The 22,233-nt window shown below is 42.6% G+C and overlaps 1 protein-coding gene across 3 annotated transcripts in view; it reads right to left on the minus strand.

The window, feature by feature from the left end:
- The window catches only part of DMD (dystrophin), a 2,981,380-nt gene that overhangs the window by 248,531 nt on the left and 2,710,616 nt on the right, over window positions 1-22,233 (minus strand). Inside the window, exon 1 of one of the 3 annotated variants that reach the window (XM_040336501.1) lies at window positions 12,011-12,196. The exons of the other annotated variants lie outside the window; for them this stretch is intronic. Coding sequence (XP_040192435.1) covers window positions 12,011-12,030 — 20 coding nt within the window. The 5' untranslated portion in view covers window positions 12,031-12,196. Of the gene's footprint in view, window positions 1-12,010; window positions 12,197-22,233 lie in introns of those variants that run through there. 3 annotated transcript variants of the gene reach the window in all.

A 22,233-nucleotide genomic window follows, 5' to 3' on the forward strand; every position in this document is an offset into this window, starting at 1 on the left:
TACTGACAATCTTTAATTGGGACTTGAAAAGAAAGGGGCAATCACAGCGATTTGGATGAAGCAGGAGGAAAAAAAATAAAAAATGATGTTTGATCTGGAGATCAAACTGCAAAGGATTATTCCATTTCTTACAGTCTCTTATTAAAGTGATGTGCCTAAATGGATTAAAAAATCTAGAATCCTATTTTGAAGCCCGATAAGCAAGTCAACATGCTCCTGCAGACACAGGCACATTACAAGCAAAGACAGAGAAGAAAAAGGGGATTTAAAAACACCAGCAGGTTGAAATCAGACTGTGAAATTGGTGGAGATGGAATTCACAAACAATAGGATCAGAAAAAGTAGATACTGACAGCAAGCGCAGCTTGTGTTCTGTTGAATCAAGTGTGCATTTTGCAGTCTTTTAAATCTGGGAGTTCCAGCTTGCCATATGCACAGATTTCAGATGAAACATTAAACAGCTATCAGAGCTCACATCTAGAAGGCATACATGGGGCTTTTCATGGTCAACAAATACAACATTTCCAGGGAAAAATAACATCTTTGATGTCTTTGTTATCACTCCTACCCACTTTCAAGCACAGTTTAGAATTATGACATTATGCTAGTTTCACCATATCAATAAATATACCAAAGCAAATGTAAGAGCCAATAAGACACCTGCTAGATTCACAGCTTGACAAATCCATGGAACCAGAAAGACAATATGCTGTAAATACAACGGGGGTCTTATAAGTAGCCTTTTCTTTTGTTTGTGGAGAACTAAAACATCTGGCTACTTTTTAGGATTAACAAGATTTCGAAATTTTACATTGGGACTTCAACTTCCTTATTAACCACCCAAATAAAAAAACAATCTTGGATCTGCATAATATATGGCCTCATGGACATAGGCGGTTTGGCATGTACAGTGTAAAAACGGTGTTTCGGGGCGACACGGGCAGCATACGGCACACTGTAAGCAGCCTGTCAAAATCAATGACAGGCTGAACTAAACAGTGGTTGTACGCCAACAGTACTCACATGCATACAGGAAAGTATACCCCAAATGCAGAAAGTCTATCATGTATTTCATCCTGTAATTGATTCTGACAGGTTGCTGGCAGAGTGCTGTAGACTGCCCCTGTGCCTCATAGGTGCCCACAATTTGTTTAGGCTATACAAGACAAAACGTCCATGTGGCCTATGCTTGTATACACAATGCTTGATTTGGCTCAAAGTAACTGAAATGTGTCCTTATGAACAACCATTGGACCTACTATTAAAAAAAAATGAATAGAATACATCATAGATCTGCAATGTAGTGTTGCCCCAGGACAACACCTCTTGGGGTGTTCCTAAAGCTGGACCAAACATTACAAACCCTGAGAAAACTCCTATAGGCTTATCAGCAACTCTAAATGGACTACATAAACAACCAAAAAAACTATTTATATCTAGTGGTAGTAAACTTTAAAAAAAAAAAAAAAAAAGAGACCCGGGCGGTTTTAGTCATAACGTGTTAGTATGCACCACATACTAGCACATTAAGACAGACTTCCCTAAAACAAAGCCCACCAGCGGCATGCTGTCACGGGTCATGTCACTTCCATCTTCACCCGTCTACCTTACCTGGGCTTCAACTGTGTCACGGCATTACTTCAGAGAACATGCATCAGTGACGTCACTGGCTGCAGCGCTATATTTATATAGATAGATAGATAGATAGATAGATAGATAGATAGATAGATATTAAGCCAGGGGTGGCCAACCAGTGGCCCGCGGAGCTCTCTGATGTGGCCCGCGACCTCCTGTTCTCTGATGGAATGGAATACTGCTATTAAAGGTTATCACTAAAATCACAGTGTATACTGGGCTGCTTTCAAACTGATCTGCAGATGTAGAGCAGTGCACCTGTGGGTTACCTGCACTGAGACATAGACTTCTGTTATTATCTGCGAGTTTGGTGAGCTTTCTGAAAGTGCACCATACCTGCAGAATATAATAGAAGTCTATTGCAAAGTGCAGGAAAGCCACAGGTACATTGTGTTGCACCCGCGGTGCGGGTAAACTGCAGTGCATCAGTATGAAAGCAGCCTTGGGCCTCTTTCAGTCTGACCCAATTGGAGTCTCCATTTACCTCTAAGGAGTGGCAGATGTAAACCAACTTGTGTCCTACCTCCAATCCGTAAAAAAGGTTTAGTGGACTTTGTCCGCATATGCAGAGCAGACACGGACCTGACATCGGCCCACTCCGCTCATTGTGGCCCGCGACCAGTTACAGAGTAACTTAAGTGGCCCTTGTGCTTTAAAAGGTTGGGCACCCCTGTTTTAAGCGGTGCCCATTTATTGTACCTGTAGGCAAGCCGTATATAGGCTTACTTACAGTGTTGCTCATAAGTTTTCATACCCTGGCAGAATTAGATTTCTTGGCCATTTTTCAGAGAATATGAATGATGGCACAGAAACTTTTCTTTTAATTGAGGTTAGTGTTTGGCTGAAGCCATTCATTATCAATCCACTGTGTTTACTCTTTTTAAATCCTAATGATAACAGAAACTACCCAAATTACGCTGATCAAAAGTTTACATTCCCTGGTGATTTTGGCCTGATAACATGCACATAAGTCAACACGAAGGGGTTTGAATGGCTATTAAAAAGATAACCATCCTCACCTGTGATCTGTTTGCTTGTAATTAGAGTGAGTGAGTGTATAAAAAGGTCAATGAGTTTCTGGACTGCTGACAGACCCTTGCATCTTTCATCCAGTGCTGCACTGACATTTCTGGATTCTGAGTCATGGGGAAAGCAAAAGAATTGTCAAAGGTTCTGCCGTGGGAAAAAAAAGTAGTTGAACTGTATAAAAACAGGAAAGGTATATAAAAAGATATCCAAGGAATTAAGAATGCCAATCAGCAGGGTTCAAACTCTCAATCAAAAAGTGGAAAATGAGGGGGTTCTGTTGAAACCAAAACACGATCAGGTAAACCAACTAAAACTTTTTTTTTTGTTTACAAACGGTTTATTGAAAAAATAAAAGTCTCAATACAATTTAAGTGTACATTGGTAAGAAATATACATATAATGATGTATACTGCTCCCTTCTGTATAACATATGGGTAGCAGTAATAGAAAGGGTGGAGGAACAGTCAATGGGATGTATAATAGAATCATGGATAACCTATTGTAGAGGCACAAAAACCCTAGTGGAATTGTTTGACGATAAAAAAGGTCAACCGTATCATATTGTAGTTCAATGATTCAGCAGGGAAAAATCCCAAGGTTTCCATTTACCATTGTATGTTTCCATAGTGTCAAATAGGGTGTGATGAATGTGTTCTGAAAGTTTGATGGCCAGCATGCGATTCATAATTTGGGACCATGGCACCGTAGAAGATCGCCAGTTAAGACCTATAGCCCAGTGTATTGAGCTGAACAATGTATGTATTAGCCTAGTGTGGGCTATAGGGATATCTGGAATAGGATAGAAAAGGAGGCACATTTTAGGTGTCAGTACAATACTTCTACCCATAATTTGTTCTATTTTATTTTTAGCCTGTTGCCATGTGGTTTTGTGGTGGGTACAATCCCAGAAGGTGTGTATGAGGGAACCCTGGACTGGGCATCCTCTGAAGCATAGGGGAGAGGTTGTTGGATAGAATTAATTAATTCTATCTGGGGTGAGGTACCACCTGTATTGAAGTTTAATGGCAACTAAAACTTTAGCCACAACTGCCAGGAATATTGTTCAGGATGCAAAGAAAATGCACAAATAACTTCAGGTAATACTGGACTCTCTGAAAACATGTGGTCTGGCTGTTTCAAGATGCACAATAAGGAGGCACTTGAAGAAAGATGGGCTGTGTGGTCGAGTTGCCAGAGGAAAGTCATTCCTATGCAAATGCCACAAAGTATCCTGCTTACAATACGCCAAACAGCACAGAGACAAGCCTCAAACCTGGCACAGAGCAATTTGGAGGGATGAGGCCAAAAATTGAGATTTTTGGCCACAACTATAAACACTACATTTGGAGAGGAGTCAACAAGGCCTATGATGAAAGGTAAACCATTCCTACTGTGAAACATGGAGGCGGATCACTGATGTTTTGGGGATGTGTGAGCTACAAAAGGCACAGGAAATTTGGTCAAAGAATTTATGGCAAGATGAATGCAGTATGTTATCAAAAAATACTGGAGGAATATCAGCCAGGAAGCTGCGCATGAGACGTACTTAGACATTCCAACATGACAATGATCCAAAACACAAGGCCAAGTTTACCTGTCATTGGCTACAGCAGAATAAAGTGAAGGTTCTGGAGTGGCCATCTCAGTCTCCTGACCTCAATATCATTGAGCCACTCTGGGGAGATCTCAAAACGTGCAGTTCATGCAAGACAGTCCAAGAATTTACAGGAATTGGAGGCTTTTTTTTTGCCAAGAAGAATGGGCAGCTTTACCATCCGAGAAGATAAAGAGCTATTAAGGGGGGTAATACACGGTATCAAGAACTGGGGTATGTAAACTTTTGATCAGGGAAGCTTGGGTAGTTTCTGGTATTAGGATTTAAAAAGAGTAAACAAACTTTGCCTAATTTGCTGTCCTTATTAGATAATTTCTCACAACTCTCTGGTTTGTCTTTGAATTCTCAAAAAACAATAGCGTTTAACGTCTCACTACCTCCTGCTGTAATACAGACTCTCCAAAATACCTATACTTTTCAGTGGACTCATCACTCCCTCCCATACTTAGGGGTCCGGTTTACATCCTCTATTGACACTGTTTATAAGGCGAATTACCCCTCATTATTCAAAAAACTTAGGGAGGATCTCCATTGCTGGGCAGATTATTCTCTTATGGTTTGGCAGAGTCAACTCAATAAGAATGACATTCCTACCCAGACTCCTTTACCATTTTAGAACTCTACCGGTGCCAGTCCCGAGGAGAGACATACAGTGTCTGCAAGCTGAAGTTCTGCGCTTTGTGTGGGGGGATAAGAGGCCTCGGATACAAAAACGAACACTTTATACACCAAAACCTATGGGTGGGCTGGGTCTTCCTAATTTACAGGCATACTTCCAAGCAGCTCAGATTGCCCAGTTAGCTTACACCACTGCTAAGGGATCAGTCCCCCTATGGGTTTCCATTGAAGCACTCTCCTGTCATCCCTTTGCTGTAGGATCCTTAATGTGGCTTCCTAATCATTTACGCCAACCTATATTATGCCCCACTTTATCACATTCTTTAGTAATCTGGGATAGAACACGCCACCGCAGCCCTTTATCATCCCCACATACGCCACTAGCTCATATCTTTTGTAACCCGGAGTTTCCACCTGGCTTGACAACACGACTATTCCAATGGTGGCTTAATAAGGGGTTATTAAGAATCGGCGATTTCATTAATGGAAATCAGATATATACACTATGCAATATTTTAAAGATACGTTTCTAATGCCTCCTAGTGAAATATTCCAATATAACCAAATTGTATCCTTCGCAAGATCTAAACTTAATTTACGGGTGGGACCCCTTACACTCACAACATTTGAGTTGTCATGTCAAGCCAGAGGTTTACAAAGGGGGCGGAAATCTGCGATATACTCTTCTCTTACCGAGCCAGATTTAAAACTTGCTTATATGAACCAGTGGAAGAGGGACTTAAACCTTACCTTTGATCTGAATGAATGGCAGGACATTGCGTATAAGCTACCCAAAATTTCTATTAATACTACCCTTATAGAGGCCAACTATAAAAACGATCTTGCGCTGGTACCAACTAGGGTAGCTAAAATGCATCCTATCTCACCAAATTGCTTCCGACGATGCCGAGTTAGGGACGATGCTCCATATTTGGTGGCAGTGTCCCCTCGTAACTCGGTTCTGGATTAGGATTTTCAACCTCATAAATTCAGTAACGGGGGTAAACATTCGTAGATCCCCAGAAGTCGCTCTTTTCCACAAATTACCTGTCGAAACCCCCCCAAAAAAAAAAAAAAAATCAGTAAAGTTGATTACTTATATTTTGCTGGCGACGAGAATTACGATTGCTAGGCATTGGAGACAGTCGATAATCCCTCTTGATCAGGTTAAAAGTAAACTCAACTGGATTATGATAAACGATAAACTTACCTATATACTTTGTAACACCTCCAAGAAATTGAATACGGTGTGGGACCCATGGATTGACTATCTTTCAAATCCGTAGGGAGCTTCAGGTTGACCCTCTCTTTATCTCCTTCTCTTCCTCTTTTTTTCTCTCTCGCTCTCTTTGCTCTTTTACTTTCTTGTTTTTCCTGGTATTTATCTGAACAATACAGATGATCACTTATGGGGCCTATGCGGTAGTGGGCCCTGGGATAATCTCAGGGTCCGCTGCTGGGATTCCTTGTGGTTTTGGGTCTCCGCCACTCACTGTTCATGGTGGGATCCAGGCTCATGGGGAGGATGTATTATTCAGTCCCATTGGTATTTGGATACATATTACTAATTTTACACTTTGCTGTAATGATTAAAGGACAGATATGTTCAGTGATAATACTTTATATTTTTGTATTGTGATATTGGATTATCTGACGACTTTGTTCTATTGATGTGTCTGTTCATTTCGAGACCAGTTTCTTTTTTTTTCAATAAAAATATTGAAATATAAAAAGAGTAAATAGTGGATTGATAATGAATGACTTCAGCCAAACAACAACCATGATTGAAAAAAAGTTTGTTTTATCTTTCATACTCTCTGAAAAATGGCCAATAAATCATAAATTCTCCCATGGTATGTAAACTTATGAGCACACCTGTTTGGGTAAAAATCCACCCAGCGAGTTTACTATCACTCTCAGGCAAAAAAACTAATTCAGCCAGGTGCAAAATATACAGTAAACTGCAAGTTAATTCTGCCACATTATGCAGACATATTTAAAAGGGAATTTGTCAGGAGAGAAAAAAGGAATCCACCCTTTCTGACCTGTATTTGATAATGCATGCTCCGAGGCTGAAATCCTAACCCTGGAGCATTGTAAATCATTGATCTCACACAAACATATTATTAGGAATTCCTACATCTGATTTGCCCATGATTGTTTTTAAGTCAGTGACTCACCTAGTAGTGAGAGAAGGACATGGATGACTGCCCTAAAACAAGTAGGCAATGCCAGCCCATATATATTTCTATCCTAAGTTTATATCTTTTGATAAGGCGGCTCAATTCACACCTGAGCATTTTGGAATCGTGGACCGAATCACACAATTCTGCCTGAGGATTCCAGAATTGCAGCAAAATGTGGGACATGTTTGCAATGCCATTATTTCTTAATGACGCAATTTTGCTGCATGGAAGAAAAGAAAAAACGCAATGAAAAACGCACCAGGCTCTGTGCCAAAAGTTGGTACATGAGCTTCTTTGGAGCGAAGGGAGGCTTATTCAAATGAATGGTGCTGCTACAAAAAAGCAGCGCTTCAGTGCATTAAAGTGTGAATGGAGCCCAAGACCAGAACATACATCAACCAATACGCCAGGGGTTCCTAAACAGGCAATGTGCATAGCTCCTTTGGAGATATGGGAACCAAATGATAGTAGCGTGGGACTGAATATCTAAACTAAAAAGGATTCTCTGTATTACTGATCCTGAAATCAAATTGATGCAAGATAGATTGAGAATATGTGATAAAACCCTTATAAAATGTTATTTAGCTGCTCTTCTCCTAGCTATCCATATGCAAAGTAATACCACACTATTGACATCTTTCGAAGTCATACCAGTACCAAATAGGTCTGGTGATGTTGATAATTTTCAATATCTGATGAAGAGCATGGGGACATCATGGGCAATCCTTTGGAGGTCTGGACAGGTAGCCAAGTGGTCCCATTTTTTTCTTTAAAAAAGGTTAAGAACCTCTGCATTAGGCACTTGTCATTCTCCATCCCAGCACCTCTACATTGATGAAAGTTGTATGTATATCATCTGCACTTCACACATCATTGTCCATTACACTGTAAGCAACCCAAAACAGCCTGCTTTACCGAAACTGCTATCAAGCACACTTTACATCTGACTAATGTCAAGAAAGACCAGCAGGATTCTTCAGAAATCGCCAAGTCTAACCTCTAACATCATTATGGTCTACGCAAGTTGACATTTTCAAGACTAATGACTGCTCAGTGTACAGAACTAAATTTAGACTTCGACAATACAACTGCATATCAGAACTGAAATATAACCAAAAAACACACACACACGGTGAAATCGCATTGTTTTATCAGGGAAAGATCAGCACAATACAGGGACAAGCACATTTCACAGAGAGGACTAAAAAGGTAAGTATTCTGGACAAAGAGATGGCGATGAGATCTGATAATTATGAAATAATAACATTCATGTTGTCTACATTATTTTTATCTCAGCATGGTAGAACACCAATCAATTTCAAGCTTAGATTTTCTGCACATATGCAGTGACAATAATAGCCATTAATTGGCGACTCTTGTAGCGTTACAGAAGCAAAGCATAAAAGATCAAACTGTTTCGGGCTTATCCACTGACAAGCCGAAAACTTACAAGTCAGACTGCAAAGTTCCAATGAAGTCTCCTGTAAATTTATTTAGACATCGCTGACATGAAATGTGACACTATCTGATCTGTGCCTGCAGCTTAAGAACTTTACATATGAATATTTGTATAACATGTCATTGCAAACTCCTGTGGAGGAGGGTATGATGTGAATGACTGCATGCGCTGTGAAGAAGAGCACCACATAACGCATAGGTGCCATATAAATACAGGAAATAAATCTGCCGGTATAAGTGCACGTAGATACAAAAACACTGCATGCTACAGTTAACAAAATACATGATCTACATTCTCAAAGAAAACAGATGAGCAGGCAATAACATTCTTACAGAGTAAACATTACACCTAACTTGGCTCAGGTCAGCACGCTATGGCCATCCGTATAGTAAATAACCTAGTAACTATCTGTGATGACAGGACACAAAGGCAGCTAGCAGAAAGTGTACCTGTAGCATTCTGCTGTATTTATCGCAACAAGATAAAATGATTTTTAGCTGCTTTGCTTCAATAAAGTTGAACAATCACCTCCCTGTAGGCAGCCATACCAGTCACCACAACTATATGCAAAAGTAAAAATGTGCCCACACCAGAAAGAGAATCCAAAGACTTTACCATCCCACAATGCTGACCTAGTTTTCAGCCTTCAATTTAGTATGTTTTGCACTGCCTGAATAACCAAACATCCTGGCACCCATCTATATTCATAACTCTATCCCCAGAGCAGGAGAAAAACAGCGATTGTTTAAGGTGCATTAGAAGAGGCATCAAAGGGAATTAGCATATTTTATGACAGCCCAATCACCATAGTGACAAACTGCGACTATGTACGGTTCAGGAAGGAAGCAGGTATTCAGCGAATGGTGCCAGGAAATATTCATCGCTACTTTGGAGCACTTACATATACCGATTTGTACTGTACACATGCAATCCTTTTGTCCTAAATCCAGGGATCAGGCTGATCTTAGCAGAACTTTTCATTTTAATGCATCATAGCTCTGTGCATCCAAGAAACCAATAAAAGGGGCTTAAGTCTATATGGAGATTGCTGTTGCTTATTTTACACAATGCTTCCCATGGTACAAAGGTCGGCTCTGCATTAAAACGCTTTTTTTTTTCAACTCTATTTACTTTCTCAGGGAGGATGAGGGTAATGATTACATGTTATTGTGGCTTTTGGACAGACCTGCCAGCTGATACCAAGCTCCTGACCCTTTTTTTCCTGGTAACTGGGATACAGCAAGGAATGGAGCTGATTCAGCACCCAAAAACAGGGCATAACGATTAAGTGGTCAGTTATTATTATTATACAGGATTTATATAGTGCCAACAGTTTACAACATAAGGGCAGACAGTACAATAGGAATCAGAGGGCCCAGCTCATTAGCGCTTACAATCTAAGAGCAAATAAACATGTTTCCTGACTACCTCCTGAATTCCTCTGCCTGTCTCTGTATCCTACAACTAGAACTCTCACTGTACAAGTGCAGCTCTCTTAAAAGGTAAAAATAAAAAGGGAAAACACTACTAGGTTTTGCAATGCCTTTCTATCACCCTGTGCATGTCATACACAAATCCTGAAATAGGATTCCTCTCCATTTGGAGGTGTTGAATAAAAATAAAGAAGGAATGCTCATTGCTAAAAGGCAACAGGTACAGTTACCTTTAATTCCGAGTCAAATTTCTAGCAAGCCTGTGGTATGTTGCCTGACAAAACACAGCGTTCTTCAACTCGGAGGCTGTCTCGGGTTATTTCAGTCCAACATCAATTCTGGCTAAAGAATACAGGTAGGTATCCTAAGGCAATATTCTTTCACAAAGATATTTATGACTAAGGGATGCTCTTTCTTGTCAAGTTATCCCTACAGGCTATTGGATGTAAAAGTAGTCCACAAAAGTGAATTATCGCTACGGCGAAAAAAACAGACAATAAATCTCAGCTCACCTATACGGAGACACAATCGACATATTAAAACATTGTCTCTCCCTAAAAATCATTATATATATATGGGGGGCGGTGCTAATACAAGTGTTATCACTGGCATAATGAGTGCTGCCTCTGTACAAGAATAAGGAAGCAGGTGGGACAATTGTTTACAAAAAAAAAGAAGCATAATAACAATAACAATAATTACATGTTGTTGCTTGACACTGTGTTCCTTTCGGACAGGAAATATTTGCTTAAAAAAAATAAAATAAAAAAGGCACTCACAAGACTTGAGAGGTGTACTATTCAGGTTTACTTGGTGTCAGTCTTCAAGCTTTCAGTGAGGCATTATATATATATATATATATATATATATATATATATATATATATATATATATATATATATATATATATATATATTACACACACACACACACATACACATACATACACACACATATACATACATACATACACACACACACAAAAGGTGACTTGAGTCCATCTAGTGCAACCTCAAACACATAATAAATAAAATAAGAAGACCTTGATATACACTATCCCCATGGTACAATATATAGTAGCACGTGTGATTATATACACACACTATACAGTCCAGTAGTAGTGGATCAGTCCAGGTTGGATGACTGAACTGTAAAAATGGACATGCATCAGCCCACATGCGGTCAGCTCTGAAATAGTAGTCCTGGATGCAAACTTATTCCATTTGGTCCAATGAAGCTGAACGCAGTTGCATGTGAAGGGACGCACATCTGCCGACATTCAGCTGCCCATAGGGATACTTCCCAGTCCAGTTGTGTACAACAGTCATATAGATCCAAGGAGGAGAAGGTATTGGGGGTGTAATGTGAGCAATCATAAATCCAATGATGAAAGCCTTTGATTGCACATTGTATGATGTGAGTGTCTCTCTCTATATATTGTGCCTAGAGCCCCATGTTGCTGATGTGCTCCCCTGAAAGAAGCATGCAGGGATGGCTGACAGTAGGTGGAAGGATGGAAGGATGTGATGGAAGGAGGTGATGGAAGGATGGAAGGAGGTGATGGAAGGAGGTGATGGAAGGTGGTGATGGAAGGATGGAAGATGGTGATGGAAGGATGGATAGAAGGTGGTGATACAGAAAGTTGACCTTTGAGTGAAGTGTGAATAGAGATGATAGGTGTGTACAGTGATGTCCCCAATATGGATGAGGGGGTGAGATGTGAAGGGATGAGATTGCTGGGAATGTCCTACATTGAGTGTATAGAGCAGGAAGTGCTCCTCCAGAACACACAGAGCCGTACAATCAGTGACAAGCCTTCCTTCTTCCCTCCACTCATCTCCCGGCTCTCATGTGTTGATGTGGAGGAGGGAAGGCTGAGCCGGGCTCCGCTCTCCTCCTCCCAGGGAAGAGATTACCTGGCTCCGCTCGCTCCTTCCTTCCTCTCACACACACACAAACTTTCCCGGGAAGGAAGGAAGGCTGCACGGCACAGCACACACCGGAGAAGGCGGCATCCTCCGCCGCTCGCACTTACCCTTTCAGCAGCTCCCTCATGGCTGCGAGAGGTACGGATCCCGGGGGCGGCTGGGAGATGAAGTTCCGGACTGCCTCTCAATGGAAGAAGAACAGGCAAAACGGTGGCGGCGGCAGGAGGAGGATTGCACTGCAGTGATACTAGCACTACGGGGCTAAGGAGAGCTGGGGGAGGGACGCCTGCAGGCTAGACGGGGCGGGGATACGGCTCATTGCCACGCCTCACACCTATTCAACCTGCCGAGCAACGAACTGGTCCATTCACTCTTTCAGCCGCTCACACACACACACACACTCCCCTATAGGAATACACACACACACTCTCTCTCTCCTATAGGAATACACACACACTCTCTCTCTCTCTCTCCTATAGGAATACACACACACTCTCTCTCTCTCTCTCTCTCTCATATAGGAATACACACACACTCTCTCTCTCTCTCTCCTATAGGAATACACACACACTCTCTCCTATAGGAATACACACACACTCTCTCTCTCTCTCCTATAGGAATACACACACACACACACTCTCTCCTATAGGAATACACACACACTCTCTCTCTCTCCTATAGGAATACACACACTCTCTCCTATAGGAATACACACACACTCTCTCTCTCCCCTATAGGAATACACACACTCTCTCCCCTATAGGAATACACACACACTCTCTCCTATAGGAATACACACACACACTCTCTCTCTCTCCCCTATAGGAATACACACACTCTCTCCCCTATAGGAATACACACACTCTCTCCCCTATAGGAATACACACACACTCTCTCTCTCCCCTATAGGAATACACACTCTCCCCTATAGGAATACAGACCCTCTCTCTCTCCTATAGGAATACACACACACTCTCTCCCCTATAGGAATACACACACACACTCTCTCCCCTATAGGAATACACACACACACTCTCTCCCCTATAGGAATACACACACACTCTCTCCCCTATAGGAATACACACACACTCTCTCCCCTATAGGAATACACACACACACTCTCTCCCCTATAGGAATACACACACACACTCTCTCCCCTATAGGAATACACACACACTCTCTCCCCTATAGGAATACACACACACTCTCTCCCCTATAGGAATACACACACACACTCTCTCCCCTATAGGAATACACACGCTCTCTCTCCCCTATAGGAATACACACACTCTCTCCCCTATAGGAATACACACACACTCTCTCCCCTATAGGAATACACACACACTCTCTCTCCCTTATAGGAATACACACTCTCTCCCCTATAGGAATACACACACTCCCCTATAGAAATACACACACACTCTCTCCCCTATAGGAATACACACACTCTCTCCCCTATAGGAATACACACACACACACTCTCTCCTATAGGAATACACACACACACACACTCTCCCCTATAGGAATACACACGCTCTCTCTCCCCTATAGGAATACACACACACTCTCTCCCCTATAGGAATACACACACACTCTCTACCCTATAGGAATACACACACACTCTCTCTCCCTTATAGGAATACACACTCTCTCCCCTATAGGAATACACACACTCCCCTATAGAAATACACACACACTCTCTCCCCTATAGGAATACACACACTCTCTCCCCTATAGGAATACACACACTCTCTCTCCCCTATAGGAACACACACACACACTCTCTCCCCTATAGGAATACACACACTCTCTCCCCTATAGGAATACACACACTCTCTCTCCCCTATAGGAATACACACACTCTCTCCCCTATAGGAATACACACACACTCTCTCTCCCCTATAGGAATACACACACTCTCTCTCCCCTATAGGAATACACACACACTCTCTCTCTCTCCCCTATAGGAATACACACACACACACACTCTCTCTCTCTCCCCTATAGGAATACACACACACACTCTCTCTCCCCTATAGGAATACACACACACTCTCTCTCCCCTATAGGAATACACACACACTCTCTCTCTCCCCTATAGGAATACACACACACTCTCTCTCCCCTATAGTAATACACACTCTCTCTCCCCTATAGGAATACACACACACTCTCTCTCCCCTATATAAATACACACACTCTCCCCTATAGGAATACACACACATACACTCTCTCCCCTATAGGATTTTGCCACCCCCTTGGCTTCACCCCTGACTTCACCCCCTTTGCCCTGCCCATGTATACCCCACCTTTTTAATGAAGCTCCCATCAAATGCAGCCTCACCAGCGCCCATCAATGCAGCCTCACCAGCGCCCATCAATGCAGCCTCACCAGCGCCCATCAAATGCAGCCTACCAGTGCTCATTAATGAATGTTTGCTTGCTTCCATTCATTCGGGAGTTGGGACACAGACACAGTCCTCTGATGCCGCTGCGCCTCTGACACTATGTGCAAAAGGAGTGGCGGCTGCCTGCTGATGCTGAGACTTAGTTGCTTGCTGCAGAGACAAGAGAGTAGGAACACCAGTGGAAACAGTGCGCCCTAGGTGGCTGCCTAGTTTGCCTAGTGATAGCACCGACCCTGGTTCAGACGGTTTCAAGCGTGTGTCACAGCAACCAGGTGAGGAGTACAAAGACAAGTGTGTCTTGCCTACAGTCAAGCAACAGGGTGGGAGTGTCATGGTCTGGGGCTGAGTGCTGACGGCACTGGAGAGCTGCAGTTCATTGAGGGAACCATGAATGCCAACATGTACTGTGACATACTGAAGCAGAGCATGATCCCCTCCCCTCGAAGACTGGGCCGCAGGACAGTATTCCAACAAGATAACGACCCCAAACACACCTCCAAGATGACCACTGCCTTGCTAAAGAAGCTGAGGGTAAAGGCGATAGACTGGTCAATCATGTCTCCTGACCTAAACCCATTGAGCATATGTGGGGCATCCTCAAATGGAAGGTGGAGGAGCGCAAGGTCTCTAACATCCACCAGCTCTGTGATGTCATAGTGGAGGAGTGGAAGAGGACTCCAGTGGCAACCTGTGAAGCTCTGGTGAACTCCATGCCCAAGAGGGTTAAGGCAGTGCTGGAAAATAATGGTGGCCACACAAAATATTGACTCTTTGGGCCCAAGTTGGACATTTTCACTTAGGGGTGTACTCACTTTTGTTGCCAGCGGTTTAGACAATAATGGCTGAGTGTTGAGTTATTTTGAGGGGACAGCAAATTTACACTGTTATACAAGCTGTACACTCACTACTTTACATTGTAGCAAAGTGTAATTTCTTCAGTGTTGTCACATGAAAAGATATGATAAAATACTTACAAAAATGTGAGGGGTGTACTCACTTCTGTGAGATACTGTATATATAAAACCCTCATACATACACACACACACAGCTTTGCTGAGCCATCTTATGGCCGTGTTCTACCCTGACAACAAAGACTTTTCCTTTTTAGATTTTGACATAATTACAAGGGGATCAATATTTCTGATTTGTGCAGGGCAGTCAGCCACTTGAAGAGTGACAGGCTGTAAAGCATAGGGATGGCCATGACCTTGTAGATGAAAACATATCACACACTTCCTGAAATCTATTACTTTTACTAGAAAGCTGGTAGAGGGCACCATGTTTTTTTATTGAGTATTTCATGATGAGTTTTTGTATCTAAAAGGTTAGTTCGTCTTTACTGACTTTTGCCAAAAACCTTCCTGTGAACTACATGGCGCTCACTACATTAACATGAAATGGTCAATTTTTATAAAGAATGGTTTCTTTTTCAGCTGCTTATATAATTATTTTCCCCTGTCTGTCCCATAGAGAGCAGAATGTATTGAGCGCCAGGTGCGCAGTCCCGGCAACTCCATAACGAGCACTCAGCTTTGTTTCCTACCCATGCATGCTCATACTGTACAAAGTCCTCTTTTCCACTCTCACAGAACACTGAGCTGAAAGAAAGAGTGGATTGTGCATGGGTAGGGAACAAAAGTACTCGCTTGTGCGTTTCTGTGGCCATGCATTTGATGTGTGTTGTGTTCTGCTACCTGCAGGACCAGGGCCACAGAGAAGGGGCCCAGGTAGCTTTTTGGTGTGGACAGTTCCAGCAGCTGCAGGGGGGCCACACAATTAAGTGCTCATTCACACAGATGTGCTGGTGGTGTGAATGAGTGGTTTGTTCAGAGCCATACACCTGCACCCACACACCCACCCAGGCTGAGAGGGGAACCCTGTCAGGTAGGCTGTACTGGGACCCATGATTTATTGCAACAGCCCTGGACATAGAGGGGGCGACATTTATATAAGCTGCTGAAAAATTAAATATATGTTTACAAAAGTGACCACTGCATGTTTATGACTCCATGCATATGGATTATTTTTTGGCAAAAGTCAGTAAAGGTAAACCAACCCCTGATTGTATAAAGATGTATCCTGTATAAAATGTAAAATGTTTGTAGTTATGCCTAGTACACACGAGAGGATTTATCCGCGGATACGGTCCTCCGGACCGTTTCCGCGGATAAATCCTCTGAGGATTTAGATCCGATGGAGTGTACACACCATCGGATCGAAATCCGCGCCGAATTCCCATCGCGATGACGTGTCGCGCCGTCGCCGCGATGATGATGCGGCGACGTGCGCGACGCTGTCATATAAGGAATTCCACGCATGCGTCGAATCATTACGACGCATTTCGAGGGATGGGTTCGGACGGATCGATCCGGTGAGTCTGTACAGACCACCGGATCGATCCGCTGGAGCCGATTCCAGCGGATAGATTTCTTAGCATGCTAAGAAATTTTTATCCGCTGGAAATCGGTCGGCCCGAAATATTTCCGCGGATAAATATCCGCTGGATCGTACACACCAGCGGATCTATCCGCTGAAACCGATCCGCGGATTAATTTCAGCGGATCGATCCTCTCGTGTGTACGGGGCCTTAGAGATTTTTTTTTGAGCTGGAGCCCCTTTTACACAAGAACTCTCTGTTCCATCTCAACACAGAATCCATAAACAAATACACTGGTAAAGTGACTGTAAAGTATCCTTTTTCTTTTTAAATATAACAATAACAAACATGTTACACTAATGCCCCGTACACACGATCCGATTATCGGACGAATGATCGTCCGTTTTATTTTGTATGCTAATCTCATGTCGAATCTGATGAGTTTACTAAAGTCACGAAAATTCTCGTACGGCAGAATAAAAAATCGGAAGTGATGTCATGTGTTGTAATGCATTTGCATTGCATTTTCGAACGACAGCTGTACTGATTATACGAAAATCGGACGATCTGGCATCGTACGAAAAAGATTTTCATGCATGTCCGATAAATAAAATCGGATGAACTGTCCTGATCGGCTCTCGGAAGCGCTGTACTAATGATCCGATTATCGTACGATCGTTTCGAAAGCGGCATTTTCCATACGATTTTCGGATCGTGTGTACGGGGCATAAGGCCCTGTACACACGAGAGGATATCCGTTGGAAACGGTCGGCCGGACCGTTTCCAGCGGACATTTCTGCTCCCGATTTTGATCTGATGGGCTGTACACACCATCAGATCAAAATCCCCGTGGAAAACATACGCGGCGACGTGCGCGACCCTGGAAGGTAAATACTTCCACGCATGCGTCGAATCACTTCGACGCATGCGAGGGATGGGGATCGCTTGGACTTATCCGGTGAGTCTGTACAGACGACCGGATCAGTCCGACGGACAGGTTTCCAGCGGATAGATTTCTTAGCATGCTAAGAAATTTTTATCCGCTTGAAAACCGTCGTCTGGAGAAATGTCCGTCGAAAAATGTCCGCTAGGCCGTACACACGGCCGGATTTGTCTGCTGGAACTGATCCACGGATAAATCCCAACGGACAGATCCGGTCGTGTGTGTGGGGCCTTACCTGCCCTGTTCCAGTGGTTTTGCACAGAGCAGCTCAGACCCTCCCCTTATTGGGTCCCTCTTCGAAGCTCCTGGAACCTCCCCCCTGTCGAGTGCCCCCACAGCAAGCAGATTGCTATGGGGGCACCTGAGCCGAGTCACAGCTCTCTGTGTCCATTCAGACATGGAGCTGCGGACTGGCCCTTACTAAAACCAATTCATCAGGGGTTAATGGTGAAAATGCCCCTTATATGGGTGAGTGAAAAGAATGCAAACCTGACAATGATGGTCAGAATGCCACCCTTACATACAGCTAAACATATAGCTGTGTCATGCTGTTGGTTTTGCCAAACAGCTTTGGCTCTGGAACTATGCAGGCACCATCCGATGGAAGTTCACTCAGCCACAGCTCAAGAAACCCCTAGAACCTCGAAAGGAACACTAGAATTCCATGGAACCCTGGATGAGAATGGCTGCCCTATAAGCAGCCAGATGTAAATGGACATACATTCACTTTTATCTGTCCATTTCTATTTAGCAAACCAACTCATGCTCTTCAATTTCAGTGTAAGGATACAGAGAGTGGCACTCTAAATACGTCAGTGCAACTCTTTGCACCACAACTGCCACTGCTGGAAAAGAGCAAACGAAAGAGGACCCTGCAAATCATGTGTCTGGCCTGAAAACACCTGGAAAAGGGCAGTATAAAAACATCTGGAAAAGGCCAGTATAAAAAACAAACAAACAAAAAACTAGGATGGCCTTCAGGGGGTAGGAATGCTTAGAGTTTGGTTTTAATGTAAAAAATTGTATTTCTGATACATTTTGAAGGACCTAATTTCACTTTCCTAATGCAGCATGCAAGTCTTTTTTCCAATTGATTAGTGGGAACAGACTCTACAGTACTAAGGCACTGATGTTCTCAAGTCCATCCATCCCTGGACAGAAGAACACAGGACATTTCTAAACAAAGCATCTAATGTGAATGAGCTGCCGCCAACTCCTCCACAGAGAACATGTGAGGATCCAATACAGCACAATTAGGTGAAGATGTGTGCAATTATTTGTGACACTTCTCAAAGAATTAATTAAGCTCCATGACAATTAGAGGTGTAACACAACACTGAAATTTATTTAGCAGGTAGGGGTTGAATATATTTGGATTCACTTGAAAGCTGACTTATAACTTTAGAGCTGACCTGCTGTCGTCTAGCATCACAGAGCCTGTCCAGGCTGAGGAAAGATCATGACTATATGGTCGGGATCTACCAGATACCTGGACCAGCACCTGGCAGCCTCTTAGTGAGCCGCTAAGATCATGGGTCAGCCGGGGCAGAGCAGAGAGTCGTGACTGTCACCAGATCTCTGAGAACTGAGCGATAAGCAGTCTTTGATTACTCAGTTCTCAGTCTTAGAGCCAGCAGGGAACAGATGCAAAATCGGACCGATGCTGCATCCACCTAGGTCAGGGTTCTCCAAACATTCTAAACAAAGGGCCGGTTTATTGTTCTTCAGACTCTTGGAGGGCCGGACTTTGGCCAGCAGGGGGTGGAAATTTTCCTGGCATCAGTGGAACTAAACATATGGTATTAGGGGGAGAAATAGTGCCCCTATCGTTGGTATCATAGGGAGGAATAGTGCCCCATTAGTGGTGTCAGTGGGAGAAATGGTGCTCCACTGTCGGTGTCAGATGTCAGAATAGTGTCTCGTATCAGTGGGAGGGATACTGCCCCAAGGGCTGGATAAAGGCAAGCAAAGGGCCGCATCTGGCCCTCGGGCCGCAGTTTGGAGACCACTGACCTAGGTAAATATGATTTCTAAAGAAATAAAAATAAAACAAACCTTCCTTCTCTCTTAATTAGACATCAATTGTAGAGTGGTAGAGCGAGAGTACTGTATGTAGAGTGCCTCATGTACTTGCTCCTATTTTGGCAACAGGTTTATGTCAAAGGATAATACAGGAGTGCACAGGGAAGTGGAGGGAGGTCAGTATTAGCTCAGCAAGAGCATCGATCAGAAAAAAATACGTTGTTTTAAAAACTTGTCTGATTGATTGGGCATCCTTAAAGAGGAACTTCAGTCTGCTCACATAATTTGTAATTAAAAAATCTTTGCCATTCTGAAGCTTCCCTCCAACCACTTTGCATATTATTTTATATATAATGTGATTCTGTACTTGCCAAATATGCTGCAGAAATCTCCCTCCAGTAATTCTGGCTGTATCCATTTTAACTGTGGGCAGCTGAAACTGCTTCCTGTTAACTTCCTGGATTTACACAGACACTCATTGGCCCTCTTATGACTCATCCCCCCTCCCTTCCTGGTAAACTCTCTCTCGAGTGAGAGAGACAGAGCTGTGCATGATGGCATAAGCCTAGGCTAATAACCAGACAAGAAAAAGGAAGTGGGCTGTATAAGGTATTTACTGGCAGAAAAAAAATGTTTTACTATCCAAAGTTAAAACAACAAGGGCAGAGGATTTAATAGATAGAAAGATGAAAAAATTACCAAAGGTCCGCTTTAAGCTGGTCATATAGTGGCAATTTAAGTGAGCGATCATACTTTCAATAAAAAAAATTTTCAAGCAGTCAAAATGATAAAATGGTGGTGTTGATCAACCACAAAGAGATTGGATCGAAATGACCTTGATTGAACCCAAATGACAATCAACAAACACCGGCCTTGTTACATGAGAGTAAAGGGAGTAAGCCACATGCTCTTCCGTAGCCAAAATATTTAATTGGTTTTCCCACAGCTTGACAACCCCAGTGTATCGGGGAAATTTTCAGTGACCGCTAAAATGCTCCTGTTACATTGTCAACCAGTATAAATGCCTCTGTTAAATTGATGGTCAGTGTAAATGACTTTTTTAAATTGGTATTCAGAGTAATATCCATTCATTACACCAGTGATCAGTGTAAATGTCATGTTGGTGGTCAGTGTAAATACCCTGTTATATTGATAGGCAATGTAAATGCCCTCATTATGTTGGTGGTCAGTATAAATTACTTTGTTACATTGGTAGTCAGTGTAGGATTACTTTATTACACTAGCGGTTGATGTAAATTCCTCTGTTACATTGTTGCTTAGTGTAAATACCCTTGTTACATTGTTGGTCCTTTTAAATTGTCTCATTACATTGGTGGCAGTGTAAAATCTCTGTTATATTAAGGAGCAGTGTAAATACCCTCATTATATCGGTGTTCAGTGTAAATTACGTTGTTACTTTGGTAGTCAGTGGAGAATCCCTTCATGATACAAGTGGTCAGTGTAAATGTCTATGCTACATTTGTGGTCTTTGTAATACCTCAGTTACATTAATGGTCAGTTTAAATTGTCCCATTACATTGGTGGTCAGTGTAAAATCCCTGTTATTTGATGGCTTTGTAAATACCCCTATTATATAAGTGGTCACATTATCCAAACCATTGGTGTTAAATACCCCCTTACATATGTTTGTCAGTTTAGAATCATCCTTACATTGGTGGCCAGTGTAGAATAGCCCTTACACTAGTGGTCAGTGTAGAATCCCCCTTACATTGGTGGTCAGTGTAGAATTACCCTTAGATTGGTAGCCAGTGTAGAATCCCCCTTGCATTGGTGGCCAGTGTAAAATTATCATTACATTAGTGGTCAGTGAAGAATCCCCTTTACATTTGTGGTAAGTGTAGATTCACCTTTACATTTGTGGTCAGTGTAGAATAATCCTTACATTGGTGGTCAGTGTAACCCCCCCCCCCCCCTTACATTCATGATCAGTGTGGAAATCCTCCCTTACATTGATGGTCAATGTAAATTTCCCATTACATTGGTGGTCAAAACAGAATCCCCCATTACGTTTGTGGTAAGTGTAGAATCACCCATTATGTTAATGGTCAGTGTAGAATCCTCCTTTACATTGGTGGTCAGTGTAACCCCCCCCCCCCCCCCCCCTTACATTCATGATCAGTGTGGAAATCCTCCCTTACATTGATGGTCAATGTAAATTTCCTATTACATTGGTGGTCAGAGCAGAATCCCCCATTACGTTTGTGGTAAGTGTAGAATCCCTCATTATGTTAATGGTCAGTGTAGAATCCTCCTTTACATTGGTGGACAGTGGAAATGCCCCCATTTCATACAATTTGTAAAAAATAACACACCGATGCCGGCTGTTCATCCTCTCATAAACCAACAGCCACAGTTTTTCGTACTATTTTTTTGGACTAAGCATTTCTCTATATAGCGTGTCTGATTTTATTTTAACTTGACTTTGAGGATTGGGGACTTCACTCAGGCACTTATAACCCTAGCACCAGCACCTGGACTATGGGGCATTAACTCAAATGTGTTGCTCTGCTCTACATGATAAAAGCACGTTTATTTTAACAAATTAATATTCCTAATTAA

The sequence above is a fragment of the Rana temporaria genome, chromosome 2, assembly GCF_905171775.1.
Source record: "Rana temporaria chromosome 2, aRanTem1.1, whole genome shotgun sequence".
Classification (NCBI taxonomy): Eukaryota; Metazoa; Chordata; class Amphibia; order Anura; family Ranidae; genus Rana; species Rana temporaria.